This window comes from Lynx canadensis, chromosome C1 (genome assembly GCF_007474595.2).
Source record: "Lynx canadensis isolate LIC74 chromosome C1, mLynCan4.pri.v2, whole genome shotgun sequence".
NCBI classification, from domain to species: Eukaryota; Metazoa; Chordata; class Mammalia; order Carnivora; family Felidae; genus Lynx; species Lynx canadensis.
In genome coordinates this window covers 26,673,502-26,701,178 of record NC_044310.1, presented here as the reverse complement: position 1 = coordinate 26,701,178, position 27,677 = coordinate 26,673,502, and the positions used below count along the sequence as shown (strand labels likewise).

The following is a 27,677-nucleotide window of genomic DNA, read 5'->3' as shown; positions in this document are numbered from 1 at the left end:
ACGCGGGGCTCAAACTCACAAACCACGAGATCATGACCTGAGCCTAAATCGGAAGCTTAACTGACTGAATCACCCAGGCGTCTCTAAAATTTTTTAAAAGTTATAGGCAGATATGACCAGGGGGTTGGGGGACAGTGCCCTTAACCTCCATGTTGTTCAAGGGCCAACCATACACACATATGGTAATGCTGAGCTTATAAATTAGAGTAAGAGACTAACAACAATAAAACGATTATAGCACTATACTGCAATAAAAGTTAATGTGGTCTCTCAAAATATCTCACAGTACTGTATTCACCCTTCTTGTGTTGACATGAGATGATAAAATGCCTATGTGATGAGATGAAAGGTGAATCTAGGCACTGTAACTTAGCGTTATACCACTGACCTTCCGACAATGCAACAGGAGGATCATCTACTTCCGGAAGGACCGTGGTTGACTGTGGGTAACTGAAACCACAGGAAAAAAAACCACAGATTTTTTTTTTTTTGGGGGGGGGGACAGGGGGAAGATGGAGAGAATACTGTATTGGTTTATAATTCCCTCCTACTATACTCAACTTTTGATAGTCTTCTTTAAAAGTCATAACCTGAGGGGCACCTGGCTGGCTGATTCAGCAGAGTATGTAACTCTTAAACTCAGGGTTATAAATCTGAGCCCCATGCTGGGTGTAGAGATTGCTTAAAAAAAAGTCTTTAAAAGTCACAACCTGATCTCAGCTGTGCTGGGTGGAATTAAGCAAAGATTCTATCTCTACATCAGGCTTATAGGGCCAAGCAGGACCCCTACCAAGACTAGCATGACAGTAGCAGAGAAAATCAGAAAAAAAAACTTTCCCGTGAAGGAAAAGTACATTTCTAGGAGAGAGAGTCAGAGCTGTGAGGCAACCTGCCTCTCGCCACAGGAAGAGAATGTGAACAGTACCTACCTTGGGGAACTGAAATATTATTAAGGGAGCCAAATTGTTACCATATAGATGAAGAGATTTTCATTTCTGAAGATAAATCAGTCTCTATTGAATAAAATGAATGGGGGAAAGGAACACTAGAAAAGGGAGGGAAAAGAAGAGTGTTTAAAGGCAAGGAAAGTAAGAAGACAAAGCAAGCAAAATGAGTACCATAACCAGGCTGCTGGCAATAGAAATAAAGTTTTACAAATCATGTGTGAAGTTACCTCAATAAGACTCACCAGTTAAAATTGGATTGATAAGGTAAAGAGGAAAAAAATGACTGAGCAGTTTCTAACCAGGGTGACTAGAAGAGGGTTAACTAAGAGAATACAGAAAGAACAACAGGTAGGGAAGGAATGGGGCACTATTTGTGAGAGCAAGTACTTACAAGGGGAATAAAGAGTCCATTGTAGGCACACTAAATTAGCAGTATTTGTTAGCACAAGTCAAAGCATACATCTGAAAACACAGATTTTGAGTTTTAGACACACACATGCAAAAGAAGCAAAGAAGTACAAGGGAAAATCACATATGTATTTAATGGGTAGTGGTTAAAACTACTGTAGGTGATTACCCAAGAAAAACAGAGACCAAGGAAACATTTATTGGGCATGCAGGAAGAGTCAAAGATGACTGAAAAGAACAATTCAAGAAAACAACCATGAGAATGCCACCTTGTAAGTAAGGGAAAAGTTTCAAGGAGGAAATGGACAACAGAGTAAGATGTGTAAGAGATCAAGTAAGAAAAGCATCCATTAGACGTGGTAATTCTTAGGTTATTTCAGTGATCTTAAAGAGAATTTCAGTGGAGAAACAGATGGAAAAGCCAGATGTGGGTTGAGGAGTAAATGTGAAAAACACAAGCAACAGAGTCTCAAAAAGACTCTAACTTCAAAAAGCTTATCTCAGTTCAGACTATAGTCTGAAATTACCATTTCCTACTGAAAAGGTACCAGGGCTTCCTGGGAGTTAATTCCAAATATGAGATAGTAACGTATAGCATGAGCCTAGGTAGATCTTTTTGGCCAAAAAGGGAAGAAACTTTCAAGAACTACTGATGTTAAGTTATAAGGATGCAGATAAGGGGCACCTGGGTGGCTCAGTAGGTTAAGCGTCGACCCTTCAGCTCAGATCATGATTCTCACAGTCCATGAATTCAAGCCCCACGTTGGGCTCCACGCTGTCACTGTGGAGCCTGCTTGGGTTTCTCTGTCTCCCTCTCTCTCTGCCCCTGCCCACTCACACTCTCTCTCTCAAAATAAATACATTAAAAAAAAAAAAAAAAAGACACATGTCTAAGTATTTATTTTTATTCTTTTCAATGCTAATATAAGTGAAATAATATCCTTGATTTCCTTTCAGGATTATTCACTGACAGTGTGAAGAAACACAACTGATTTTTGGGTGATTTTTTTATTCTGAACTCTGCTGAACTTGTTATTACCTCTCACAGGGTTTGGGATTTTTTTGGTGGATTTGTAAGGGTTTCCTATATGAACAATCGTATCATCTGTAAATAAGAGATAGTTTTACCTTTCTTTCCAATTTGGACGCCTTTTCTTTCTTGTCTGACTGCTCTGGCTAGAACTTCAAATACACTGATTAGAAGTACCAAAGAGGGCATCCTTATCTTATTCCTGATCTTAGGAGAAAGCCTTACAGTCTTTCACCATCAAATATGATGTTAGCTATGGTTTTTCATATATAGCTTTTATTATATTGAGGAAGTTCCCTTCTATTCCTAATTTATTAAGTGCTTTTATAATGAAAGTATGATGGAGTTTTTCAAATTTTTTTCTCCACCAAATGAGATGATATGTAAGTTTTTTCTTTCATTCTATTAATATGGTGTATTACACTGAGACTTAGAAAAAATTTAACCAAGGAAGTACAAGACTTGTACACTGAGGAGACTTGCACAAAACACTGTTGAAAGAAATTTTAAAGGATGGGGGCACCTGGTTGGCTCAGTCAATAGAACATACAACTCTTGATCTTGGAGCTGTTGAGTTAGAGCCCCACATTGGGGATAGAGTTTACTTAATAAAAAAAGTTTTTAAAGGACAAAGATAAAAGGAAAAACATTGCATTCACTGATTGGAAGACTTAATAGTAGGATGACAATACTACCCTAGAGATTTACAAATTCAATTCAATCCCTACCCAAATCCAGTGGCATTTTTTGTAGAAATGGTAAAAAAAAGTCGGAGCATCCGACTTCAGCTCAGGTCATGATCTCACAGTCTGTGAGTTCAAGCCCCGCGTTGGGCTCTGTGCTGACAGTCAGAGCCTGGAGTCTGCTTTGGATTCTGAGTCTCTCTTTCTTTCTTTCTTTCTTTCTTTCTCTCCCTCTCTCCTCTCTCTCTCTCTCTCTCTCTCCTCTCCCCCCTCCCCCACTCACACTTGGTCTCTCTCTCAAAAATAAATAAACATTTAAAAAATTTAAGAAAGAGGGGTGCCTGGGTGGCTCAGATGAGCATCCAACTTCGGCTCAGGTCACAATCTCATAGTTGGCGGGTTCGAGCACCGTGTCGGGTTCTGTGTTGACAGCTCAGAACCTGGAGCCTGCTTTGGATTCTGTGTCTCCCTCTCTCTCTGCCCCTCCCATGCTTGTACTCTGTTTCTCTCTCTCAAAAATAAACATTAAAAAAAAAATTAAGAAATAGGAAAAGACTCCTAAATTCATATGGAATTTTAAGGGATGCCAAATAGCCAAAAACAATCTTTTGTTTGTTTGTTTGTTTACCTGGGCGGAGGGGGAGGTTGGGAAGCAGAGAGAGAGGGAGAGAATCCCAAGCAGACTCCAAGCTGTCAGCACAGAACCCACATGGGGCCTGAACTCATAAACCGCAAGATCATTATCGAGCCAAAATCAAGAATTGGACACTTAACCAACTGAGCCACACAGGTACCCCAAAACATCTTGAAAAGTAAAACAGGGGTGCCTGGGTGGCTCAGTCAGTTGAGCAGCCGACTTCGGCTCAGGTCATGATCTCGCAGTCCGTGAGTTTGAGCTCCGCGTCGGGCTCTGTGCTGACAGCTCAGAGTCTGGAGCCTGTTTCAGATTCTGTGTCTCCCTCTCTCTGACCCTCCCCTGTTCATGCTCTGTCTCTCCCTGTCTCAAAATAAATAAAAAAACGTTAAAAAAAAAAAAAGTAAAGTAAAAACAAAGTAGAGGACTCACACTTTCCAACTTCAAACTTCTACAAAGCTACAGTAATCAAAAGTGTAGTACCATCAACAAGGCGATACTAGACCAATGGAACAAAATTGAGAATCCAGAAATAAGCCCTTACATATATGTTTATATACTGAGTAGGTGTGTCCCCAAAATATATATTTTGAAGACTGAAACACCAATGTTATGATATTTAAAGATGGGACCCTTGGTAGGTAACTAGGATTAGAGGAGGTCATGAGGGTAGGGCTCTCATGATGAGATTAGTGCCCTTCTAAAAAGAGACCAGGGAGCTTGCTCACTTCTGTCTCAGAACACACAAAGAGATCGTGGGGACACAAAGCAAAGATGGCAGCTGCCAACAAGCCAAGTGAAGAGGCCTCAGAATGAAATCTACCTTGCCAGCTCTTTGATCTTAGACTTCCCAGCCTCCAGAACTGTGAGAAATAAATTTCTGTGGTGTAAATCATCCAAACTATGGTATTTTGTTACAGCAGCCCAAACTGATTAATACAAGGCCAAATGATTTGGACAAGGGTGCCAAGATCATTCAATGGGGAAAAGAACAGACTTCAAATATGGTGCTGGAAAAACTAGATATCCACATGCAAAAGAACAAAATTGTACACATACCTTATGCCACAAACAAAACTAACTTAAAATTATTAAAGACCGAATTTAAAGAGGTAAACTAGGAGTGCCTGGGTGGCTTAGTCGACTAAGCATCCGACTCTTGATTTTGGCTCAGGTCCTATCCTCGCTGTTATGAGATAGAGGCCCTCTATCAGTCTCTGCATGGAGCAAGGAGCCTGCTTGGATTCTCTCTCTCTCTCTCCCTCCCTCCCTCTCTCTCTCTCTCTCTCTCTCTCAAAAATAAACGTTTAAAAAACGGACTTTATTTAAAAAAAGAGATAAACTACAAAACTCTTAGAAGAAAACATATGGGAAAAACTGTATGATCTTAGATTTGGGCAATGATTTCTTAAATATGACAACAAAAGCACAAGCTACAAAAGGAAACATAAATTAGACCTCATCAAAACTGACAACTTTTGTGGATCAAGGGACACTATCAAGAATGAGAAGAAGGGGCGCCTGGGTGGCGCAGTCGGTTAAGCGTCCGACTTCAGCCAGGTCACGATCTCACGGTCCGTGAGTTCGAGCCCCGCGTCGGGCTCTGGGCTGATGGCTCAGAGCCTGGAGCCTGCTTCCGATTCTGTGTCCCTCCCTCTCTCTCTGCCCCTCCCCCGTTCATGCTCTGTCTCTCTCTGTCCCAAAAATAATAAACGTTGAAAAAAAAAAAAAAAAAAAAGAATGAGAAGAAAACCCCCAGAATGAGAGAATATATTCCAAATCCACGTAGCTGATCAGTTTAACATCCAGTATGTAGAACTCCTACAACTCAACAACAAAAAGACAAACTACCCAATTAAAAATTGGCTAAGGATTTAACACACATTTCTCCAAAGAAGATCGACAAATGGCCAAAAAACACAAGAACAGATACTCAACGTCATTAGTCATTAAAAAAATAATCAATCAAGGGCACCTGGGTTGCTCAGTACGGTTAAGCATCTGACTCTTGATTTCAGCTCAGGAGAGATGGAGCCCCAAGTCATGTCAGGCTCTGTACTGGGCATCAAGCCTGCTTAAGATCTCTCTCTCTCCTCTTCCTCTACCCCTCCCCCTCTCTCACTCGCGCTCTCGCCCTCTCAAAAGAATTCAAGGGGCACCTGGGTGGCTCAGTCGATTAAGTGTCGGACTTCGGCTCAGGTCATGATCTCATGGTTCATGGGTTCGAGCCCCGCGTTGGCTCTGTGCAAGCAGCTCAGAGCCTGGAGCCTGCTTCAGATTCTGTGTCTCCCTCTCGTCTGCCCCTCCCCAGCTCACACTCTGTCTCTCTCTCTCTCTCTCCTCTCTTCTCCTCTCTCAAAAACAAATAACATTAAAAATTAATTTATAAAAAAAAAGAATTCAAATCCAAAACCACAAGATACTGCTTCACATCCACTAGGACAGCTTTATCAAAAAAAAAAAAAAAAGAAAAAGAAGAAGAAAAAGGAGGAGAGGAGAACAGAACAAATGTTGGAGAGGATAGGAGAAATCAGAGAAGAATAAGAAGAAGAAGAAGAAGAAGAAGAAGAAGAAAAGAAGAAGAAAGATGAGGAGGAGAACAGAACAAATGTTGGAGAGGACAGGAGAAATCAGAATCCTCTTGCATTGCTAGTGCACCTCTGTGGAAAAGTTTGGTGATTCCTCAAAAAAGATAAAACATAAAATTTCTATTTGTCCCAACAAATCCATTTCTAGGCATATACCCAAAAGAAGTGAAAACACAGACTCAAACAGATATTGTACAGCACTATTTATAACAGCATTTTTCACAACAGCCAAAAGACAAAAAATTTGTGTCCATCAACAAATGGACAAATGTGTTATATACATACAAATAAGATTATTATTCAGCCATAAAATAGAAATGAAGCTCTGATATATTATGCTGAATGAAATAAGCCAGACATCAAAGGTCAAATACTGTATGATTCCGCTTACATGAAATATTCAGGATAGGCAAATTCATTGAGACATAAAGTAAATTAAAGCATAACAAAGACTGGAAGGAACTGCAATGGGGAGTATTCCTTAATGTTACAGTCTTCTGTCTGGCATGAAAAAGACAATGGTAATAGTTGCACAACACTATTAAAATGTACTTAATGCCATTCACATATACACGTCTAATAAAAATTAAGGTACCTTTTATATAATAATTTTTTTAAAAGCATTGAGATGCAAACCTTAAAGACCTTGCTGTCAGGCTGAACTGTGGCCCCCAAAGATACGTCCTCCCAGATATTCAGAATGTGAGCTTTCTGGAATAACCTTTGCAGATGTTAATTAGTATAAGGATCTTGAAATGAAATGACCCTGAATTAGCATGGGGCCGTAAATCAATGAAGACTGCCCTTAAAAGAGACAGAAACACAGAAAGCAAGGCCATGTGAAGGCAGAGGTAAAGAGAGGAGTTAATGCTGCCACAAAATTAAGGAATACCTAAGGCCCACCAGAAGCAGAAAGAGACAAAGAGAATGTTCTTCTCTAGAGCCTTCAGAGAGAGGGATGGCCCTGCTGACCCCTTGATTTTGGACTCTAGCCTCCAGAACTATAAGAGAATAAATTTGTTGTTTAAGCCACCAAGTTTGTGGTGATTTCTTACGGCAAACCTAGGAAACTTATATATATTTTAGTATAGCGAAGTGTATGTTGCTGTAATAAATATCTAAATACGTGCAACAGTTTTGGATTGGATAACGGACAGATGCTGGATGAATTTTAAGAAGCATGATAGAAAAAAAAAAATCTAGATTTACCTTCAAGAGATGTTGGTACAAACATGGATACAAAAGGCAGTTCTATCAAAACCACAATGAGACACCACTCATACCTTTCAGAATGGCTAACATTAACAACTCAGCAACAACAGGTTGCTGGCGAGGATGCAGACAAAGACTATCTCTTTTGCACTGCTGGTGGTAATGCAATTGGTGCAGTCCACTCTAGAAACAGTATGGAGGTTCCTCAAAAAATTAAAAAGAGAACTACTCTACGACCCAGCAATTGCACCACAGGTGTATTCAAGGGATACAGGTGTGCTGTTTCAAGGGGCACATGCACTCCAATGTTTATAGGAGCACTATCGACAACAGCCAAAGTATGAAAAGAGCCCAATGTCCATCAAACTGATGAATGGATAAAGAAGATGTGGATAACATATATACACACAATGGAGTATTACTCAGCAATCAAAAAGAATGAAATCTTGCCATTTGCAACTACTGGATGGAACTGTAGGGTATTATGGTAGGAGAAAATTAGAGAAAAGACAATCCATATGACTTCACTCATATGAGTAATTTAAGAGACAAACAGATGAACATAAGGGAAGGAGAGCAAAATATATAAAAACACAGAGGGGGACAAACATAAAGACTCTTAAATACAGAGGACAGAGGGTTGCTGGAGTGGTTGTGGGAGGGGGGATGGTCTAAATGAGTAAGGGGCAAAAAGGCACCTACTCCTGAAGATCATTGTTGCACCATATTGGTAACTAACTTGGATGTAATTAAACATAAAGTATAAAAAATAAAAATAAAAAAATAAATAAAGGCAGTTCTGGTGAGGTTCAGAAAAAAGTGAGGAACAGAGAGAAAAAGCTTATAACATCTGAAGAATAGGTATACCATAAACAAAATGTTGGGGAAATATGAATGTTAAAGTTGCTTCTGTGAGATCTCAAAAGGAAATGAAGAATTATGTTATTGGGAACTAGAAAGTGATCTTTGTTATAAAATAGGAGAAAACTTGACTGAATTGTGTTCTACTATTGGATAGAAGGCACAACTTGGAAGTGTGAACTTATTTATTTACTAAGGAGATTTCTAAGCAAAGCATTGAAAGCGCAACCTGGTTTCTTCTTGTTGCTAGGAGTAAAAATGAGGGGAAAAGAGATAAACTGAGGAAATATTAGCAAAAGGAAGTAACTCTTGATGTCTGGGAGATTCTCAGCCCATCCAGATGGGCAGAGGATGCTAAAATTAGGGAATTCACTATTATAAAAATGTGCTCTCTAAAGAAAGGACCAAGGGTATGGCTTGGACAACTACTAGCTGAAGATATCAGATATATGACTCATGGTCCAATCTATCACCTCAATTTAAGTCAGAATACAAATGGGGTTATCAAAGATTTATGAAGAACCTTCTTGTCTAATTGTGTGGCTCCCCTTACCACAGAGAAGACTCACAAGGCTTGTGAACATATTATACCAACAAAAACACTGCCAGCCTATACTTCAAAGAACAGAAACTAGACAAAAATTTTAAAAAGCTGTCTGACTTCTGGAATTCTATGGTCAAGAAAAAGCTAGTAAAGCTACTCATGTGTGAACTTGTGCTACCCTTCAAGAAAAAGAAAGGCACACAGAAGTGGAAACCAGAGAAGTAGGCTCAAAGCAGAGGTCTACAGTGTCTCCATAAACCCAGAGGGCAGGGATCAAGCCACAGAGAATTATTCTCAGGCCTTGGAAATCTAATAAAACTGGTCCTGCTGGGTTTTGAACTTGACTGGGGCAAGTGATCCCTTTATTCCTTCCAGTTTCCTTCCTTTGGAATGGGAATATCTACCCTATGTCTGTCCTCACAATTGTATGTTAGAAGCAAAACATTTGTTTTCTGGTTCGCAGGGCCACAGATAAAGAGGATTTTACCCCAGATGGAATCACACTCATACCTCATGCAGATGATTTAGATGCTGAGATTTGGCTGGTCTGAGCTAACGATATTTAGAAGAGATTTATTAAGTCTTAGAATTCATGTTGTAATGGGTTGAAACTTTGGGGAATGTTGAGATAGGGATGAATGTATTTTGCATATTGGTATGGTTAAGTTGCATATGGATGGTCTTGAAGGACAAGGGGGGGACTGTAGTGACTTGAATTGTGACCCCTAAAATATATGTGCACCCAGAACCTCAGATAGTGAGCAGGACAGGTTCTTGCATATGTAATTAAGGTAAAGATCTTGAAATGAGATCATCCTGGGTTAGGATGGACCCTAAATTCCAATAAAGAGTATCCTTAGAAAAGACAGAACACACAGAGAGAATGACAGGTGAAGAGGGAGGTGGACTGGGAGTTATACTGCCACAAATCAAGGAACACAAATCAATCCACCAGAAGCTTCCAGAATTCTTCAAAAGCACTTCCAAAAGTGAGAAAGGATTCTTCCCTAGAGTCTTCAAAGAGAGACATGGCCTTGCTGACACTCTGACTTCAGACATCTAGCCTCCAGAACTGAGAGAGAATAAAATTTCTGCCATTTTAAGCCACCAAGTTGGTAATAATTTGTTACGCAGCCTTAGGATACTATTACAATAGCCATTAATAAAATATATACCAAATTTAAACATCAAAAAGAATACTGACCACAGTAAATTTAAATATACAAATATATTAAAAATCCATGTGTTCATAATGATATCACCTCCCAAGTCTCACCTTTAGGATTTGTAGGGACATCAATTCATTCTTCTGAAAGTTGGCAAATAAAGGGGAAAAAAAATAAGCATTTACTCTGTGCTTTTCCTGTATAATATTATAAGGTAACCAAATAATGGTTTTTGGTGAATAATAATCAAATTGTTGGTTGAAGGAATTCACCAATGAAGGAATTCTTTATGGAAAAATTCCAGTGAATAAATACAGAAGAAATGATTTAAAAAAAAAAAATCATTCCTCAAAGGAATTATGGATCTAGACAACAATCATCTATGGCTGATAAATTCATTAGGTGAAAGGTTAAGAAGTTGGAATGTTTGGACTCCACTGACAGAAAGAATGTAAACGGATTCAATATTAGTATCACTAAAGTGTGACAACCATTTAGATGCCTCCTAGAATGAGGTAACCATCTAACAGGGTGATTATATATCCTACTTTGTCCAGGATACTCCCTGTTTATGGCTATTGTCCCACTATAATTATAAAACAGCACACCCTTTATTTCTAAAACTTATTGGAAATAAATATAATAATTACTCTATGAATTTTTCTTTCCAAAAAAAACTGAATCTAAATCTAATAAAGCTCTACCAATTCAAGTTCTCAATTCTGGCTAACAGACTGATCACTGGGAAAATTTTTAAAAATATTGATGCCTAGAATCCACCCAAGAATTCTGATTTAATTCATCTGAGATGTAACCTGAGAATCAGGATATTTAAAAGCTCTCCAGGTAATTCTCAAGTTTCAGCCAAAGTTGAGAACTACTGCTCCATATGTAACTACTAATTTGTGGGAAATATGAAGGGTAATTGAACATGTAAGACACCACAAGAATTCAAGCAGCCAAACCAGAATGTGGGAAATTCTCCTGAACAATGACCTAGTTTTTACAACAAAGAATAGCATGGGGAAAAAGTTCAGGGTGTATACAGTAGGGAGGAAGATGGTTGAAGTTAAGAGAAATTTAAGAGGCATATAAACCAAATCAAATGGTAAATCTTATATGGATAGTGATTTAAAAACAAACCAACTATAGAAAACATTTAGAGAATCAAAGAAATCTGAACAGACTGGATTAAGGAACTCTTAACTTTACTAGGTAGGGTAGTATTGGAGTTGTTTCATTTTTTTTAATTCTTACTTATTAAATATACATACGTAAGTATGTTATAGATTAAATGATGTGATTCTCGAGATTTCTTTAAAAATATTCAACTAGGGCACCTGGGTGGCTCAGTCAGCTAAGCATCTGACTCTTGATTTCAGCTCAGGTCATGATCTCACAGTTCATGGGTTTAAGCCCAACACAGGACTCTGCCTGACAGTGTAGAGCCTGCTTGGGATTTCTCTCTCCTCTCCCCTCTCTCTCTGCCCCTACCCTGCTCTCAAATGAATAAACTTGAAAAATTAAATATTAAAAATAAATAATTTTTAAAAATTTAATAAAAATTAATAAAATTATCTCAATAAAAAAAGAGGCAGGGGCACATGGGTGGCTCAGTCAGTTTTAGCAACCAACTTCAGCTCAGGTCATGATCTCACGGTTCATGAGACCCTCTGTCCCCCTCTCTCTGCTCTTCCCCCATTTATGCTTTTTCTCTCTCCTCAAAAATACACATTAAGGTGGCGCCTGGGTGGCTTGGTCGGTTAAGCATCCGACTTCGGCTCAGGTCATGATCTCACGGTCCGTGAGTTCGAGCCCCGTGTCGGACTCTGTGCTGACAGCTCAGAGCCTGGAGCCTGCTTCAGATTCTGTGTCTCCCTCTCTCTCTGCCCCTCCCCTGTTCATGCTCTGTCTCTCTCTGTCTCAAAAATAAATAAAAACGTTAAAAAAAAATTAAAAAAAAATACACATTGAAACAAAAGTTGGATGACACAGGAATAGCAAAATGTTGATAACTGTTCAGTTGTCAAAGCTGAGTAACAGGAATATGGGGTTTCACTGTACCCATCTATATTTATATTCTATATTAATATCAAATTATGAAACAGAATAAAAGGGTTTTGTTTTTGTTTTTGTTTGGTTTTTTTGTTTTTGGTTTTTTTGCCTGTAAATGTGCGGTATGCATGTGACGGCATATATATACGTGTGTATATATACATATATGTGTGTATGCATTATGCGTATATATGTATATGTGTGTGTATATATATGTAACTTAAAACATCTTAAACCAACACGTTGGAGATGTAAAGAAGATCCACACATATGATCCTTGGCCTCCAAGAGTATTGGGTAGTCATGTTCGATAGAAAAGGGTTGCTCAGGTACTATCTTTGGTCAAGGAAGGTAGATAACTTAAGCTTTCAGGAGGCCAGAAAAATAATAGAATGAAATTAAAATACCACTATGCATATTCCCTAAGTATAAATGTGTGTGGGTGTTATTATCCCAATATTGCTCAACACCAGAGATTGTACCATAACCTGACTTTGAGAAGCCCATGGCTCTATTAGATTGAGGCATATGAAAATGCATTTTTGGCTCTTTGAGAAAGACATTGGTCACAGCTACAACGGAGCTCCAGGCACCCAGCTCCTGTTCCTGACTCACCACTGCTCACTTCTGCCCAAGAACAAGTCAGTCAGGAAGCCACGCCACAGCCATGGCTTTTCAAGACACCGGGAAGACACGTGGAACCAGAAGTGGCAATTCACTGAATCAGAATCACTCTAACCAGCTGCAATGTAAAATCTTTGGAGAAGGTATGTGCTGACTTGATTAGAGGTGCAAAGGAAAAGAATCTAAAAGTGAAAGGACAAGTTTGGATGCCTACCAAGACCCTGAGAATCACTACAAGAGAAACTCTTTGTAGTAAAGGTTCTAAGACTTGTGTCTGGGGGCGCCTGGGTGGCTCAGTCAGTTGAGCATCCAACTTTGGCTCAGGTCATGATCTCACAGTTTGTGAGTTCGAGCCCGTCATCGGGCTCTGTGCTGACAGCTCAGAGCCTGGAGCCTGCTTCTGCTTCTGTGTCTCCCTCTTTCTCTGCCCCTAACCCACTTACATTCTGTCTCTGTCTCTCTCAAAAATAAAAAACATTAAAAAAAAAAAAAAAAAAAGACTTGTGTCTGTTTTCAGATGAGGATCCACAAGCGACTCACTGATTTGCACACAGTGCTTCTGAGATTATTAAAGCAGATTAAGATTACTTCCATCAGTATTAAGCCAGGCGGTGAGGTTGAAGTCACCATTGTAGATGCTTAAATCAACCTTTTTAATAAAGTGATTATTCGTTGTTTGAAAAAAAAAAAAAAAAGAAAGAAAATGTGTTTTTGTAAGTCAAATGGTCAAATATTAGCAATTTCATATAGTTCAACTTAATACTATAATGCTCTCCTTTCTCTTTCCTTTACTAAAATAATTACATAGTTAATGCACAGTAAAATAATCAGAATACTTAACGGAAATGTTATTCTTCTTTAAAGAGTGGTTGATCTAATGTAGAATTCAAAAATATCCACTAAATACCATAGAAATTGCAATTTTACATTTATCTCCTTATACTGTCTTTAGCAAATAAGAAATAAGTCCATATTCAAAGGAAGCACAAACTTTAAAATATATCATAGTTTTAAAATATTTAGTGTCTACTTTATTAAAATAAACTTGTGAGTTGTGAAGATATGTTTTAAGGTTACCTCAAACTGGAATGTATTTCGATGCTTCCTGAAAAGTAGTTTATACATCAATTTAAATATAATTCAATTGATTTTAATCATCAAAAATTCCACATAATGAATTCGGGACCTAGACCATTTTACACATATTATTATACACGTATTCTATGTTACATATATTACATTTAATTAGTAGACATATTAACTCTTACATGTTGTTATAATAAATTCTAACCTAAACTTTATCAAACAGTATAATTTTTCACGTAGTACTTGATACTGGTTTAACTTATTATATTAGGACCCTGAGCAAAAAAAACCCTGAAAACAAAAAACAACTCTTTGCCCCAGTTTCTTCATTTATAAAATGGGACAGTAACAGTGACCACTGTTTATGGAATTGGAATTGATAAGGACTGGAGGATATATTATATAAAATAATCAGAATAATGACTAGAACTTAAATGTCTATAAATATCAAGTATTATTTATAGAAACCTCTGCTAGTTATAAGATGGGCACTGTGAAAACAATTCACTAGATTGGGCTCTTCAAATGCTCTCTATACAGAACCAATGCATTCTTCAAGCAGATGCTTTACATTCTAGACACGTGAACTGCAAATATTTTAACAATACGTACCGCTGTGATTTTTTTCTTTTAATGTTTATTTATCGTTGACAAAGAGAGCAAGCAAGCAAGTGCAAGCGGGAAAAGGGGCAGAGATGGAGGGAAACAGAGAATCCAAAGCATGCGCCGTGCTGAGAGCAAAGAGCCCGACATGGGGCTCAAACCCACAAACTGGGAGTTCATGACTTGAACCAAAGTCAGACGCTTAACTGACGCCACCAGGCTCTCCTGTGACATCATGCTTTTGTGCTTTTAAGTAAAACACTTAGCAAAAAGACAAAAGAAAAAGTTCATCAAGGAACTAAGAAGGATCAACCTTTTGCAATTATTGCAAATATTTAACAAAATATTAAAATAACAGAAATCCAAAACAAAACTCCATAATCCCATCACGTGATAAAATCAATGTTTTCATTTGTTCATATTATTTTCTATTCCTTGTCTATACGCATGTTCAGTGTTTACATATTTACAATAATAATATGGATAACATTTTACAGTCTACATTTTCACTTAATATTATACCATGAGTATTTTCCATTTTGCAAAAATCTTCCCCTATTCTCCCTTTCCCTTATCTCAAACCCTTGAAGATAATCAACGGTAACATGTAGCCTGAAATGTATCCTCCACAACTTTCTCCAAGCTCATACATATATACACATGTATGTAGGGAGGGGAAAATGGTCAGTTTTTACAAAAATTGAAGCATACTACTTCTACATATGTTTATCTTTAAGTATACCAAACATATATGTCCCAAATTTAATATACAGAGAAGTTTAAGAACGGATACAACTTACTAGACCACTTAATAACATATACATTTACAAAAATCATCATTCTGTATGTAAACTCTGAAAAGATATAGGGGGGCACCTGGGTGGCTCAGTCAGTTGAACATCCGACTTCAGCTCAGGTCATGATCTCGCGGCTTGTGAGTTCAAGCCCCACAACCCCTGCGACGGGCTCTGTGCTGACAGCTCAGAGCCTGGAGCCTGCTTCTGATTCTGTCTCCCTCTCTCTCTGCCCCTCCCCCACTCACACTCCGTCTCTCTCTCCTTCAAAGATAAACATAAAAAAAATATACAGGGATTTCACAAAAAAATATGGCCACCAGATTTAGATTGCCTGCTTCATAGGTTTACTATAATAGCCACATATAAAATAATTCCACTATTTACAACAAACCTACCTAATGAATTTTAAAACTTATTTAAGAAAATAAAATTTTGCAATGTTAAAAAAATTCATAAACATTATCTCAAAAATATCCTAACTTTAAAATGAGAAAGAGTGTATGTGTATAATACTGGCCATCATGTGAACTTGTTCTTAGCACAGATGATAGATGGATATAGTGCCGACACATCCATATACTCAGCTTCCCCAAGTTCACAAATTGAGAGACTGGCATTCCAATATAGTCAGAATACAATCGAATCAACCTTATCTAATGAATACCTATTGTTCTAATTGCCCACAAGCATAAAAGACACCAGGCAGGCCTACACAAAACTTAAGGTTGTTTACCCTCTTCCATCTAACCAAAATCCCGAACAATCAGAAGATCCCTAAATCTGGATCCATAGGAGAGAATTACTGAGTATAAAGATGGTATGAAACATTTACAAAAGCTTCCAAATTACAAAACAGATAACTTGGTACCCATGCCATACACACTCTACTATAACAACTGAACTTTCTTACCAAAAACCAAGTCTTTTGAGTTCTATTATGTGGAAGTCTTAGGTGTTGGAGATGCAAAATGCTGTACAATGCTCCCTCCTCTAAAGGAGTTGGCAATTTAGCAGGAGAGCCAGAATGTATTATTCTAGCTGATCATAAATACCATAGCATAATGCATAGCATAAGGTACATCAACTAACATAGGTGCTCAACAACTTGTGACTTAGGATTATAAAAGTCAAAGCAGTATCATAAATATAATACCATGTCATATCAATGCAATTTGAGATGAAATAACCTAAATTTATTACTTAGGCCTGTGCAATTTTTTTTTACCTACCTCAAAGCAAACAACCAAATTATTTAAAAAGATCTTGTACTTTTGCACATAGTCCTCACTAACCTGTTTAGAATATACATATGGAATCCATATGGAGTTTAGCATACACCAAAAAGTGAGTGAAAAAAAAAAAAGTGCATATACCACGTGTACAGTTCGGGATAACCCTACTGAACATTTTGTTTTGATATCAAAACAAAATGGATGGGCACCTGGCTGGCTCAGTCAGTAGAGCATGTGACTCTTGATCTCAAGGGCCATGATTTTGAGCCCCACATTGGGTGTAGAGATTACTTAAAAAAAAAAAAAAAAAAAAATTAAATAACAACTTTAAAATGGATTATGGAATCTAAAAAATAATGAATGTAACCTTCCTCCACAATGAAATTGGTAAAATAATGGTAAAACCTGTGGAAGCGCTACATATATTACATATTAAAAAATAATAATTTAGATTACCACCAGTGCAGCACCGTTTAAGCATATTAGAAGAGCAAGAAGTATTTAAAATCCAGTTGAAATTGTTACCAAAGCACGCAGATGTTTTTCTAGAACATTCCATCTTATAAGGTGAATGACAACAGCAATAATAGCAACTGGATTCAGCAATCTCCTTGAAAGAACATTACACAACTAAAGTAATTTACCCTATATTTTAATGGTAGATCACATGCCATCTGCCTTCATTCAAATATGAGGATCGACTTTAAAATTGACTCACAACTGGAAGAGTAATTTAAGATTTCAAGACATGCATTCTATACCCAATATTTACATTAAATGTACTACTTGGTACACTATCATTATACAGCTTAACTTGTTCTCTAGCTATGACTAATTATTGCATGATGAGCTAAACTTTTATAAACCTAAGACTGTCAACATTAAATTGTAATTACTCCAAATACGACAATGAAATGCATTAAAGTAACTGATATAAGGATAAAGGACTAAATAGATGCATAAATATGTAATAAAACCAGTAAAATGTCAATAGAACAATCTAAGTAGTGGGTATATGAACGCCACCTGTAAAATTTTTCAATTTTGCTGTGTAGTTGAAAATATTTCCTAATAAATTGTTGGAAAAAAACTATTCGACACTTCTTTGGCTATTTATAATTTAAGCTTTTAAGGAAAGAAACATAGATTGGCAACCTACACAAGTACTGTAGTTGGGACAAACCTGAATTCAAATCCAAACTCAACCTCTTAAATAGCTATCTGATCTTAATTACTTAACCTCTCTATATTCTCTATAAGCCTATATTCCTCACCTGCAAAATGGGTTTTACATAGCTAATGGAAAGGTAAATTCTTCCTAAAAAGCACAATGCCAGACACATAGTAAGCACTCAAATGACTATCCCTAATATCATCAAGAGATTGCTAACTCTGCTAAATCAAAAAAGGCACTATCAGTAAAAATCTAGTAATTTTTTACGTAATTGACTTAACACTAATTTGATCATTTTGTGATCATTCCCAAAAGCAAGATTCCTGATAAGAAACTTACTGCTCAACATGCTGGGGGGGGGGGGGGGGGATAGGAAGTAAAAAAAAAAAAAAAAAATCTGAAAATATTGCTCAATCGATAGTACAGTATCGTTCTCCGTCTGAAAAAAAACATTCAGAATTAAATAAAAGTTTCAAGACAAACTTTAAAAGCACTCAACAACTACTATGCAGAACTGGCTTCACCTCTGCAGGTTGGTTGGGTGCATTCCTGTTATGACAAAACTTGTCATACTCTTCCACGTTCCTAATTGTTGGTAAAGAGGCTAGACTAGAACATGACATTTAGAGTTGCCAAAATCTTTCTCCTAAATCAGGACATGCCAACGACCCCACTTCTTCACAGGTAAGAGCACCACCTCCACCTTAGTCTTGATAACGGTTATGGGGGGGGGGGGGGGAAGGAGGCAGGAGCATGAATTCGCGACGGTGTTACTGAAGAACCCTCCAGGTTATTCCTCTTGAGACCCGTCCACGACTTATTCCCGCCACCACCACCCCCACCTGACCTCTCCCCAGTTAAACTTCCAGACTCTGATTTACTAAAGATGCACTTAACAATATGACACCTTCCCTCCCCTGGCCCAGATAAGCCACCCCCAATGCAGGAAAAATAAAAAAAGCAAACAACCCCCCGCCCCTCCCCTCCTAACCAGCAGCAAATCTTTGTCCCACCTGCCGAAGGACCACTCTCCAGCACGCTCCAGACCCAAGGTTGCCTCAGTCCTGCCCGCAGCCTCTCTCCAACGGGGCCTCCGCGACCCCTCCACGAGCCTGCGCTTGGCCCATTCCCGGCCCCGGGACGCGGCTCCCGCCCCGCCCCCCGCCGCCCGCCCCGCCGCCCGAGTTCTGCCTCACCTCACCTACCCTCTTTCGGGGGCCGGACTCCACCTCTCTCTCCGCCATGTTGGGCCCCGCTCGGAACCGCTGCGGCTCCCGGCGCGGTGGCGGCGGAACCTCTCGGGCCCCCGGCCCCCGCCCACACTGCAGGCACGGCCGCCTCGCGGCAGCTTCCCCGGACCCAACCGGGCCCGGCGCTGAGAGTGGGGAGGGGGCGGATGCCGCGCGCCGGGTCTGAGATCCTGAGATCCCACGGGTGCGCGCGTGGGCGGTAGGGCCTGCCCGGGAAAAGGGGGGGCCGGGACTCGGGGGGGTTAATGGCCTCCAAGGGGCCCCGTGAGTAGGATTATTTTCTCTCAGAGAAATTCCTCCGCCTGCGGTTTCTTAAAGGGATCACCAAACCAGCCCCTTGCGCGCGCCCCAGTTGCGCAGGCGCACCTTAAGCCCCTCCTTCCTTTCCCACCAAGCCCCCGGTCCTGAGCGTGCGCTGTGAGTGGCCAAGGGTAGGCCAAATCCTGCAAGTCTCTTTGCTGCCAGCAGCTGCTCCCACCACTCAACTATGGCCGCTGCCTTAAAGGGACCATGATGCAGTGATGAAGGAGGAATGAAAGAAATTAATGAAAGGACTGTCTGGAGAGTTGGGTGAAATGTCAGTGAGGGGTCCAGATCACCATCTTACACCTGACTGCGGAGATACCATTGTATAGGGGAAATGATGGTGAACTGAAGTTCCCAGTGGACCTCTGAACATGAAGAATCCCAACCAATGAGGAAACAAGCCAGTCATCCCAAAGAGACCCAGCTTTCCTTCCTTTAGACAGCCAGATCTGAAGCCCAGAGCATAGACTATTAAGGGCCAACTCTGACAGCCTAACCTCAAAATTAGATCCTATAGTGATTTTGAAGACCGAACCAACAACTGGAGATAATTTCCTCTATAGTAATTTGTCCTTAGAATATCTAAATCGAGAAGGATCTCAGAAAGCATCTACTCCAATACTCCCAATAGTAAAATAGCAGCCTAGTCCAGAAAGTAATTTGCCCCAAGGCACCTAAATGCTGGTGTGAAATTAGAATCAAGATTTGAGTGACAGCCTCCCAGGCTTTTCAATGCACCAAACAGTTTTCAAAGCAAAAGATAAATCAGCTTTCATCTAGAAGATCAGAAATGAAAGTTCCATGATGTTTCAAGAATACTGTAATTCTTCTCTGAAGATGGGTGATGATTTGCAGGTATTGTATGTCCTCATTCACCTCCATTGAAGGAGCTTTGAGGATCTGACTTAAAGGATGCTCATCTTATTTCCAAGCAGAAAACTGGGAAGTAGATTTGGGTCTATCTTGCCCTAAAACAGAAACTGAGGAAGACTGAAGAGAATGGAGGCTTGATTTAGTCCCCTTCGTACAGTTCCCTAGCCTCAGGTGGAGAAAAATTGCTCTAATGGAGTTCATGATAGCTGAGAGACAATCAGGTAAATACAAAGAAGTTGCCTCCTGAAGGTCATTCCCACCCAGCAAGAAACATTGAAATGCAAATGAGCAATTCCTAAAGTCACAGGATAAAAGAGACCATTTGTGACTTTTGCATGTCACTTGGTAGCTGTTTTGAAACTGAGAAGTTTCTTAATCTGTCACATTTTGCTGAAAACTGTGGAATCACTGGAAGTATCCATGTTTGTCCTTGCTTAGGCCTCTTCACTTCTGCGTAGGAAAGAGGAAAGGACGAAAGAATGTATATTTCAGATGGAATTTTTAAAACATGTCAGATCTTTTAGTTCCATGTTTAGAACAAAAAGGAAACCAAAAGAGAAACCAAAAAAAAAGAGATTGTTTTAGAGAATATGGGTACATGAAAGGTCTAGTGGTTTCCACCTGTTTTATTGGCAGTAGAATATTCCCTTCTAATAAAATCTGAGCTTAAAATGGAGTTGCTAAATTTGAAGTGGAGATGGGGAACCCATCCGCTCATCCATCCTTCCCCTTGCCCTCTCTCTTCTTCTTTCATGACACTTCCCACCATTAGAGAAATGTGGCATTTCTCAAGACACATCTGAAGGCCATTTGATTCAGTCCAACACCACATTTTAAAGATGGAGTCACTGAGGTTCAGAAACTTCTGTGAGATCACACAAACGATTCATAACAGCATCAGGACTGGAACAAGCATATTGACCTCAAGTCTAGCACTGTCTATCATATCAGATTATTTCTGGAAGTATTGGGAATATATTGGGTCTTGAACAATAGACAAGATTTGTGCATTGCAGATATACAAGCGTATCATGAATGTTCAGTGCTAGCATCCATATAGGAGGAAAAGAGAAAACCAACACTTAGTGAGCACTGCAAAGTTAATCATATTATGCTTATTTTACAGAGGGATTTACAGAGGTTAAGTGACCACTACATGGTCATTCAGCAGAGAAGCCAAGCCAGAATCCAAAGGTTTTTTCTTTCTAGCTTATTCCAATATATCATGAACTAGAGGTTGCATATTGGTTGCCTTGCAGACAAATCTTCCCCATAGACATGTATTTGGTTTGCATCACATATAGCTATGTGATCTTGGTCAAGTAACTTGCTCTATGCCTCAGTATCCTCCTCTGTAAAATGCATTGTTGGGAGAATTAGTTAATATCTTTAAATCTCTTAGAACCCTTTGGTTCCTAGCACTAGAAGAGTATATTATTTTATACATTCTACATTTTTAAATTTTTAATTATTTGCCAACATTTAAAATGGGATTATGTCATGTACAAATCCAATCTTCTGACTTCTCAAAAAAAAAGTAAAATATAATAGTATAATACTTTAACAAATATCAAGCTGATTCATTTTAATTTTTTTCTTTAAATCATGTTCTAGCCTAGACTCTGGCCTGAAGTAGAGCTCTGAGACTTATTTCCATAATCAGGAGAGAGTAGAATAGGCTTAGTGGAGAGAAAAAGAATTTGCTAAATTTCCTTAATTCCATTTAACTTATAAAATTTGGTACATAGTAAGAATCTCATTTCTCCCCAGACTCCAGAGGAGATGCTCCTTTCATCTAGGACAGCTAAGCCATGAAAATGTGACATAGGAAAGTAAAAGAAAAGCCTGGCTCTTAGTTAAATGGCAGAAGGAATAAGAAGGAAAAGAGAGGCAGTGATTGAAAGACACCACCTCTGTCTTTCTACTCTAGCCTTTCCGAATAGAAAGCATTTTTGCTTTGCTTCTGTTTGGAATTCCAGGTAAAGATGATTTGCAGACTATATCCACACCCACAGGCAAGCAGCTACATTACTTTAGTAAAAGTAATGGCCTTGTGTATTGGGAAGAGAAAGAAAGCCTGCATTTAGCCCCTCAGAGTGCCTTTTAGTTAGGGGTGAATCCATATTTTGTGGGTATTAAAGCTTATGTGATGAGGACAGGGACGAAACGTTTAAAGAACTAGAACACAACTTCTTCCATATACAAAATTAGACACAGAATCTTGGAAGAAGTTCTACAAGTTAGTGGCCCTTATCCCCACTGAGGTATAGAATGTATCTAGAAGTTCCCACATATCCTGTGAAGACTTAGGGAAGATAGCCAAGAGACTAACTGACAACTCTAGGGGAAGTAGCTCTGTAGAGCTCACTGGACCTAGAACAAAAAGTAGTAACAACCAGACTTCAGAAAGAGTTGTGGTTCCTCCAGACAATAAGCAAGCTTAGAGAGGCCAGGCTACAAGATACACCACTCACTGACCAATAGGTTGCTGAACATCTAGACAAGTCAAAGTATAGCACAAGGACACCAAATAGATCCAAGGTTTCAGGCTTCCTCAACACATTAACACTTCATACCTGTGGATGCCATCTTAGGGATATGTGCAGAGAGCAGCTATAAAAAACTTGAAGTTTCTTCCCCAAAGAAGTTATTACCTAGAGGAATTCTATCCCTTAGATTCAAATATGTTTTAATGAAAATCAGACATTTATATCTATTAGGTAAAATCTGAGGATGTTCAGAAGAAAGTAAGACAGGGAGTTGGGACAAAAAGTGGAGGAGGACTACTTTAGTTGGTTGGTTAGTTAGTTAGTTGGCTGGTTAGTTTCTGAAGAACTCTTAAACTCTGGTTGTGAGAACCTGAACAAATAGAACAAATAGAGTTGAGTGTCCCCTCTTGTGGGATGCTGCTTGTAGAGGAACATCATCCTTCTTTCCCTACTACCTGGTGGGATACTTTCAAGAATTACACAATTATGAGGCTTATGGAAGGATCTTCATTTTCCTCCTCATTAACCTCTGCCTTCTCCCTGGGGTAGGAGGAGGAACATCAATATTCTGCTCTCTGTCCCTTGCTGCCCCCTTGGATTTCTAAATGCCATAGGAAACTGTCTTCCTAGATAGAAATGATCCATCCTATATAGATTTTCATGTGCCCTTGCTGGTTTCTGGGGCATTGTTAACTGATTCAAATCTCAAAAGAAAACAGATTTTACATTATACAGAATAGGTGTTCTCTGTCAGCCACTGAATGACCTTTGGCCAGTCCCCTTACATTTATGGTCCTCCGTGTTCTCACAATGTTAAATGATTAGAATACCTTAGGTAGGGCCTCATTGGCAGCTCCAATTACCTGGTAATGGCTGCTGGGGGCATTGTGTAGAAAACATCTATTGAATCACATGTAGGTTCAATAACTTATTAGTGATCTAACACAGATGAGGTGTAGAAGCTATATCACGCATCATGTCATCCCTTGGCTAAATCTATTATGTCCAATTCTAGATTTATTTGCTTCTGTCATCTTTTATGACTGCTATTGAGAACTATCCCAATTTAATTTCACTGTCTTTTTAAATTTTTTTAATGTTTATTTTTTTTTTGAGAGAGAGAGACAGAGTAGAAGTGGTGAGAGAGAAAAGGAGACACAGAATCTGAAGCAGGCTCCAGACTCTAAGCTGTCAGCACAGAGTCTGATGCAGGGCTTGAACTCATGGACCCCAAGATCACGACCTGAGCCAAAGTCGGACACTAAACTGACTGAGCCACACAGGTGCCCCAGGATAAGTTCCTAGATGTAGAATTCCTGAGACAAAGGTTATAGCTTTATAGCCATGTAGCTAGATTGTCTTCCAGAAATTATCAGTTACACTTTCACCAGCAGTGATTGCTTACTGCAGACTCCCATCCTATTACTATATTTTTTAATAATTAAAATATAAGTAATATACATAAAAGTGCACAAATATATATAGTTGAATAAACTTTTAAAATTGTAGTGAAATACACACAGTATAAAATTTTTCATCTTTTTTAAAAGTTTATTTATCTTGAGAGAGAGAGAGAGAGTGAGCAGGGTAGGGCAGAGAGAGAGGGAGTGAGAGAGAATCACAAGCAGGGTCCACACTCCCAGCACATAGCCAAATGTGGGGCTTGAACTCACAAACCATGAGATCATGACCTGAGCTGAAATCCAGAGTCCAACGCTTAACTGACCAAGCCACCCAGGCATGCCTAAAATTTACCATCTTATCATTTTTTTAAGTAGGCTTCATGCCCAGCACAGAGCCCAATGTGGGGCTTGAACTCATGACTCTGAGAGCAAGACCTGAGCTGAGATTGCAAGTCAAATGCTTAACCTTCTGAGCCACCCAGTCACCCCCATCTTACCATTTTTAAGTGTACATTCATTGACATTAAGGACATTCAAATAGTTCTGAAACCATCAACACCATCCAATTCAGGAATTCTTTATTGAGTATAGGAAATTCTTTATTAGGTACAGAGATGCTATACCCTATAAACAATAACTCCTCATTGCTTGATGAATTTTTAAACATCAAACCAGCTCCAAGGTCAATAAATAAAATATTACCAATGTCCCTGAAGCCCCCCTAAGTGTCTCCTTTTAGTAACTAAACCCACACAAGGTGTTGACTTCTGGCTGGGTTCTGTTTCTAACTATGATGATTTGATAAAATGGTGTCTTACTGTTAACTTAATTTTTTTGAATTATTTGAAGAAGCTGAACTCTTTAAAATATGACTCTTGACCATTTGTATTTCTTCTTTAGGAATTGGTATCACATCATCTTATTTAATCCTCACAAAAACCTAGTGAGATAAAATCAACAAAGCCAAGAGTTAGTTCTTGGAAAAGATCAACAAAATTGACAAACCTTTAGCTAGATTGACCAAGAAAAACAAGATTAGGCTCAAACAACTAAAATCAGAAATGAATGTGGAGACATAACTACCAATTCTACAGGAATAAAAAGGATCATAAAAGAGTGAACAATTATCTGCCAATAAATTGGATAATCTAGCTGAAATGGACAAATTGCTACCAAGACTAAATAATGAATAGAAAATCTGATAGAATGCCTGACTGACTCAGTCAGTAGAGCATGTGACTCTTGATCTCAAGTATGGGTTCAAGCCCTGTGTTGGGTGTGGACATTACTTAAAATAAAATATTTAGGGGTGCCTGGATGGCTCAGTTGGTTAAAAGTCGGACTCTTGGTTTCAGCCCAGGTCATGATCTCATGGTTCATGAGTTTAAGCCCCATGTAGGGCTCTGGGCTGACATCATGGAGCCCACTTGGGATTAGCTCTCTCCCTCTCTTTCTGCCCCTCGCCTGCTCACAAGCTCTCTCTTGAAATAAAGAAATAAACAGTTTTTAAAAATAAGTAAATGAAATATGGGCACCTGAGTGGTTCAGTCAGTTTGGCGTCCAACTCTTGATTTTGGCTCAGATCATTATTTCACAGTCTGTGAGATCAAGCCCCAAGTCAGGCTCTGTGCTGACAGTACAGAACCTGCTAAGATTCTCTCTCTCCCTCTCTTCTCGGCCCCTCCCCTCCCCCTGCTTGTGCTCTCTCTGTCTCTCAAACAAATAAATAAACTTAAAAAAAATAGAAACAAAGAAAGGCCCAGGACCTGATGTCATCACTGGTGAATTCCACCAAATGTTTAAGAACTAATATCTGTTCTGTTCAAATTCTTCCAAAAAATTGAAAAGGAAAGACTACTTCCTAACTCATTGTATTAGGTTAGCATTGCCCTGATTCCCAAGCCAAAGACACTACAAAAAAAGAAAGCTATAGATCATTATCCCTTATGAACACTGAAGCAAAAATCCTCAACAAAAACAAGTAAACTGAATTCAACTGCATGTTAACAGGATTATGTGTATGACCAAGTGAGATTTATTTCTGAAATGCAGCGATGGTTCAACGTATGAAATCAATCAATGTAATAGATCAATTAATAGAATGAAGGAAAAAGAACCACGTGACCATATCAACTGATACAGAAAAGCATTTGACAAATAAATACCCTTTCATGATAAAAACACTCAACAAACTAAGAATAGAAGGACACTATCCCAACATAACAAAGGCTGCATATGAAAACCCACAGCAAACATCATACTCAATGATAAAAGACTAAAACATTTCCTCAAAGATCAGAAACATAGCAAGCATCCCCACTTTACTAGTTATATACAATGTAGTGATGGAATCATAGAGCAATTAGGCAAGAAAAAAAATCAAAAGCATCCAAATTGGAAAGGAAGTCTTTGTTCACAGATGATATGATCTTATTTGTAGAAAACCCTAAAGATTCCACAAATAATTGTTAGAACAAATGAGGTCAATTTATCAAAGTAACAGGATACAAAGTCAACATGCAAAATAAGTTGCATTTCTATATACTAATACTGGACAATATGAAAAGGAATTACATGTATACATATAATTCCATTTATAATAGCATCAAAAAGATATAATACCTAAAAATCAATTTAACCAAGGAAGTAAAAGATTGTACAATGAAAACTACAAAACATTTCTGAAAGAAATTAAATAAGACACAAATAAATGGACACACATCCACATTCATGGATTTAATGTCTTAATATTGTTAAGATGTCAATATTATCCAAAGTGATGTACAGATCAGTGCAATCCCTATCAAAAGTTTCATACATAGTTAGTATGCAGAACTAGAATAATCCAACCTAAAATTCATATAGCATCTTCAAGGGACCCCAAATAGCGAAAAGAGGACTTGAAAAAGTAAATCAAACCTGGAGGACTCATACTGTCTGATTTTAAACTTATTATGAAGCTACAAAAATTAAAATAGTGGGGGTACTGGGACAAATCAGACATACAGAACAATGAAATAGATTGGAGAGCTCAGAAAGAAACCTCCATATAGGGTTGAGGGTGTGCCAAGACCGTTTCAATGGGAAAAGGACAGTCTTTTCAACAAATGGTGTTGAGAAACCTGTATACTACACACAGAGGAATGAAGTTGGACCCTTACCTTATAACATATACACAAATTTGGATCAAAATGGACCAAAGATCTAACGCAAGAACTAAAACTATAAAACTCTTAGAATAAAACATAAGGGAAATTTTTCATGACAATAGATTTGGAATCATTTTTAGATATGACACCAAAAGGATAGCCAACGAAGAAAAATATAGCTAAGTTTGGAGTTCATCAAAATTAAGACTTGTGGGGGAGCCTGGGTGTTTCAGTTAGTTAAGAGTCCAACTCTTGATCTCAGCTCAGGTCATGATATCACTGTTCATGAGATCAAGCTCCGAGATGGGCTCAGCACTGCAGCATGGAGTCTGCTTGTGATTCTCTCTTCTCTCTCTTTCTCTCTGCCCCTTTCTCTCTCACATTCTCTCTTTCTCTGAAAAAATAAAAAATAAAACTCGGGACACCTGGATGGCTCAATCAGTTAAGTGTCCAGCTTTGGCTCAGGTCATGATCTGAATTTGGTGAATTTAAGCACCACATCAGGTTTTCTGTTGTCAGCATGGAGCCCACTTAGGATCCTCTGTCCCCCCTCCTCTTTTTGC

The 27,677-nt window shown here is 38.7% G+C and overlaps 1 protein-coding gene and 1 pseudogene across 3 annotated transcripts in view; one reads left to right on the top strand and one right to left on the bottom strand.

The window, feature by feature from the left end:
- Positions 1–19,220, bottom strand: part of ZMYM4 (zinc finger MYM-type containing 4) — a 148,461-nt gene extending 129,241 nt beyond the window's left edge. For all 3 annotated transcript variants that reach the window (XM_032594254.1, XM_032594255.1, XM_030325241.1), the window contains exon 1: positions 18,850–19,220. Coding sequence is in view for 2 of the 3 variants with exons in the window: in XM_032594255.1 (XP_032450146.1) it covers positions 18,850–18,888 (39 nt within the window). In the remaining variant the exon portion in view is untranslated. The remainder of the gene's footprint in view (positions 1–18,849) is intronic.
- LOC115520661 lies at positions 12,796–13,395 on the top strand (annotated as a pseudogene).
- Positions 19,221–27,677: the final 8,457 nt, after the last annotated feature.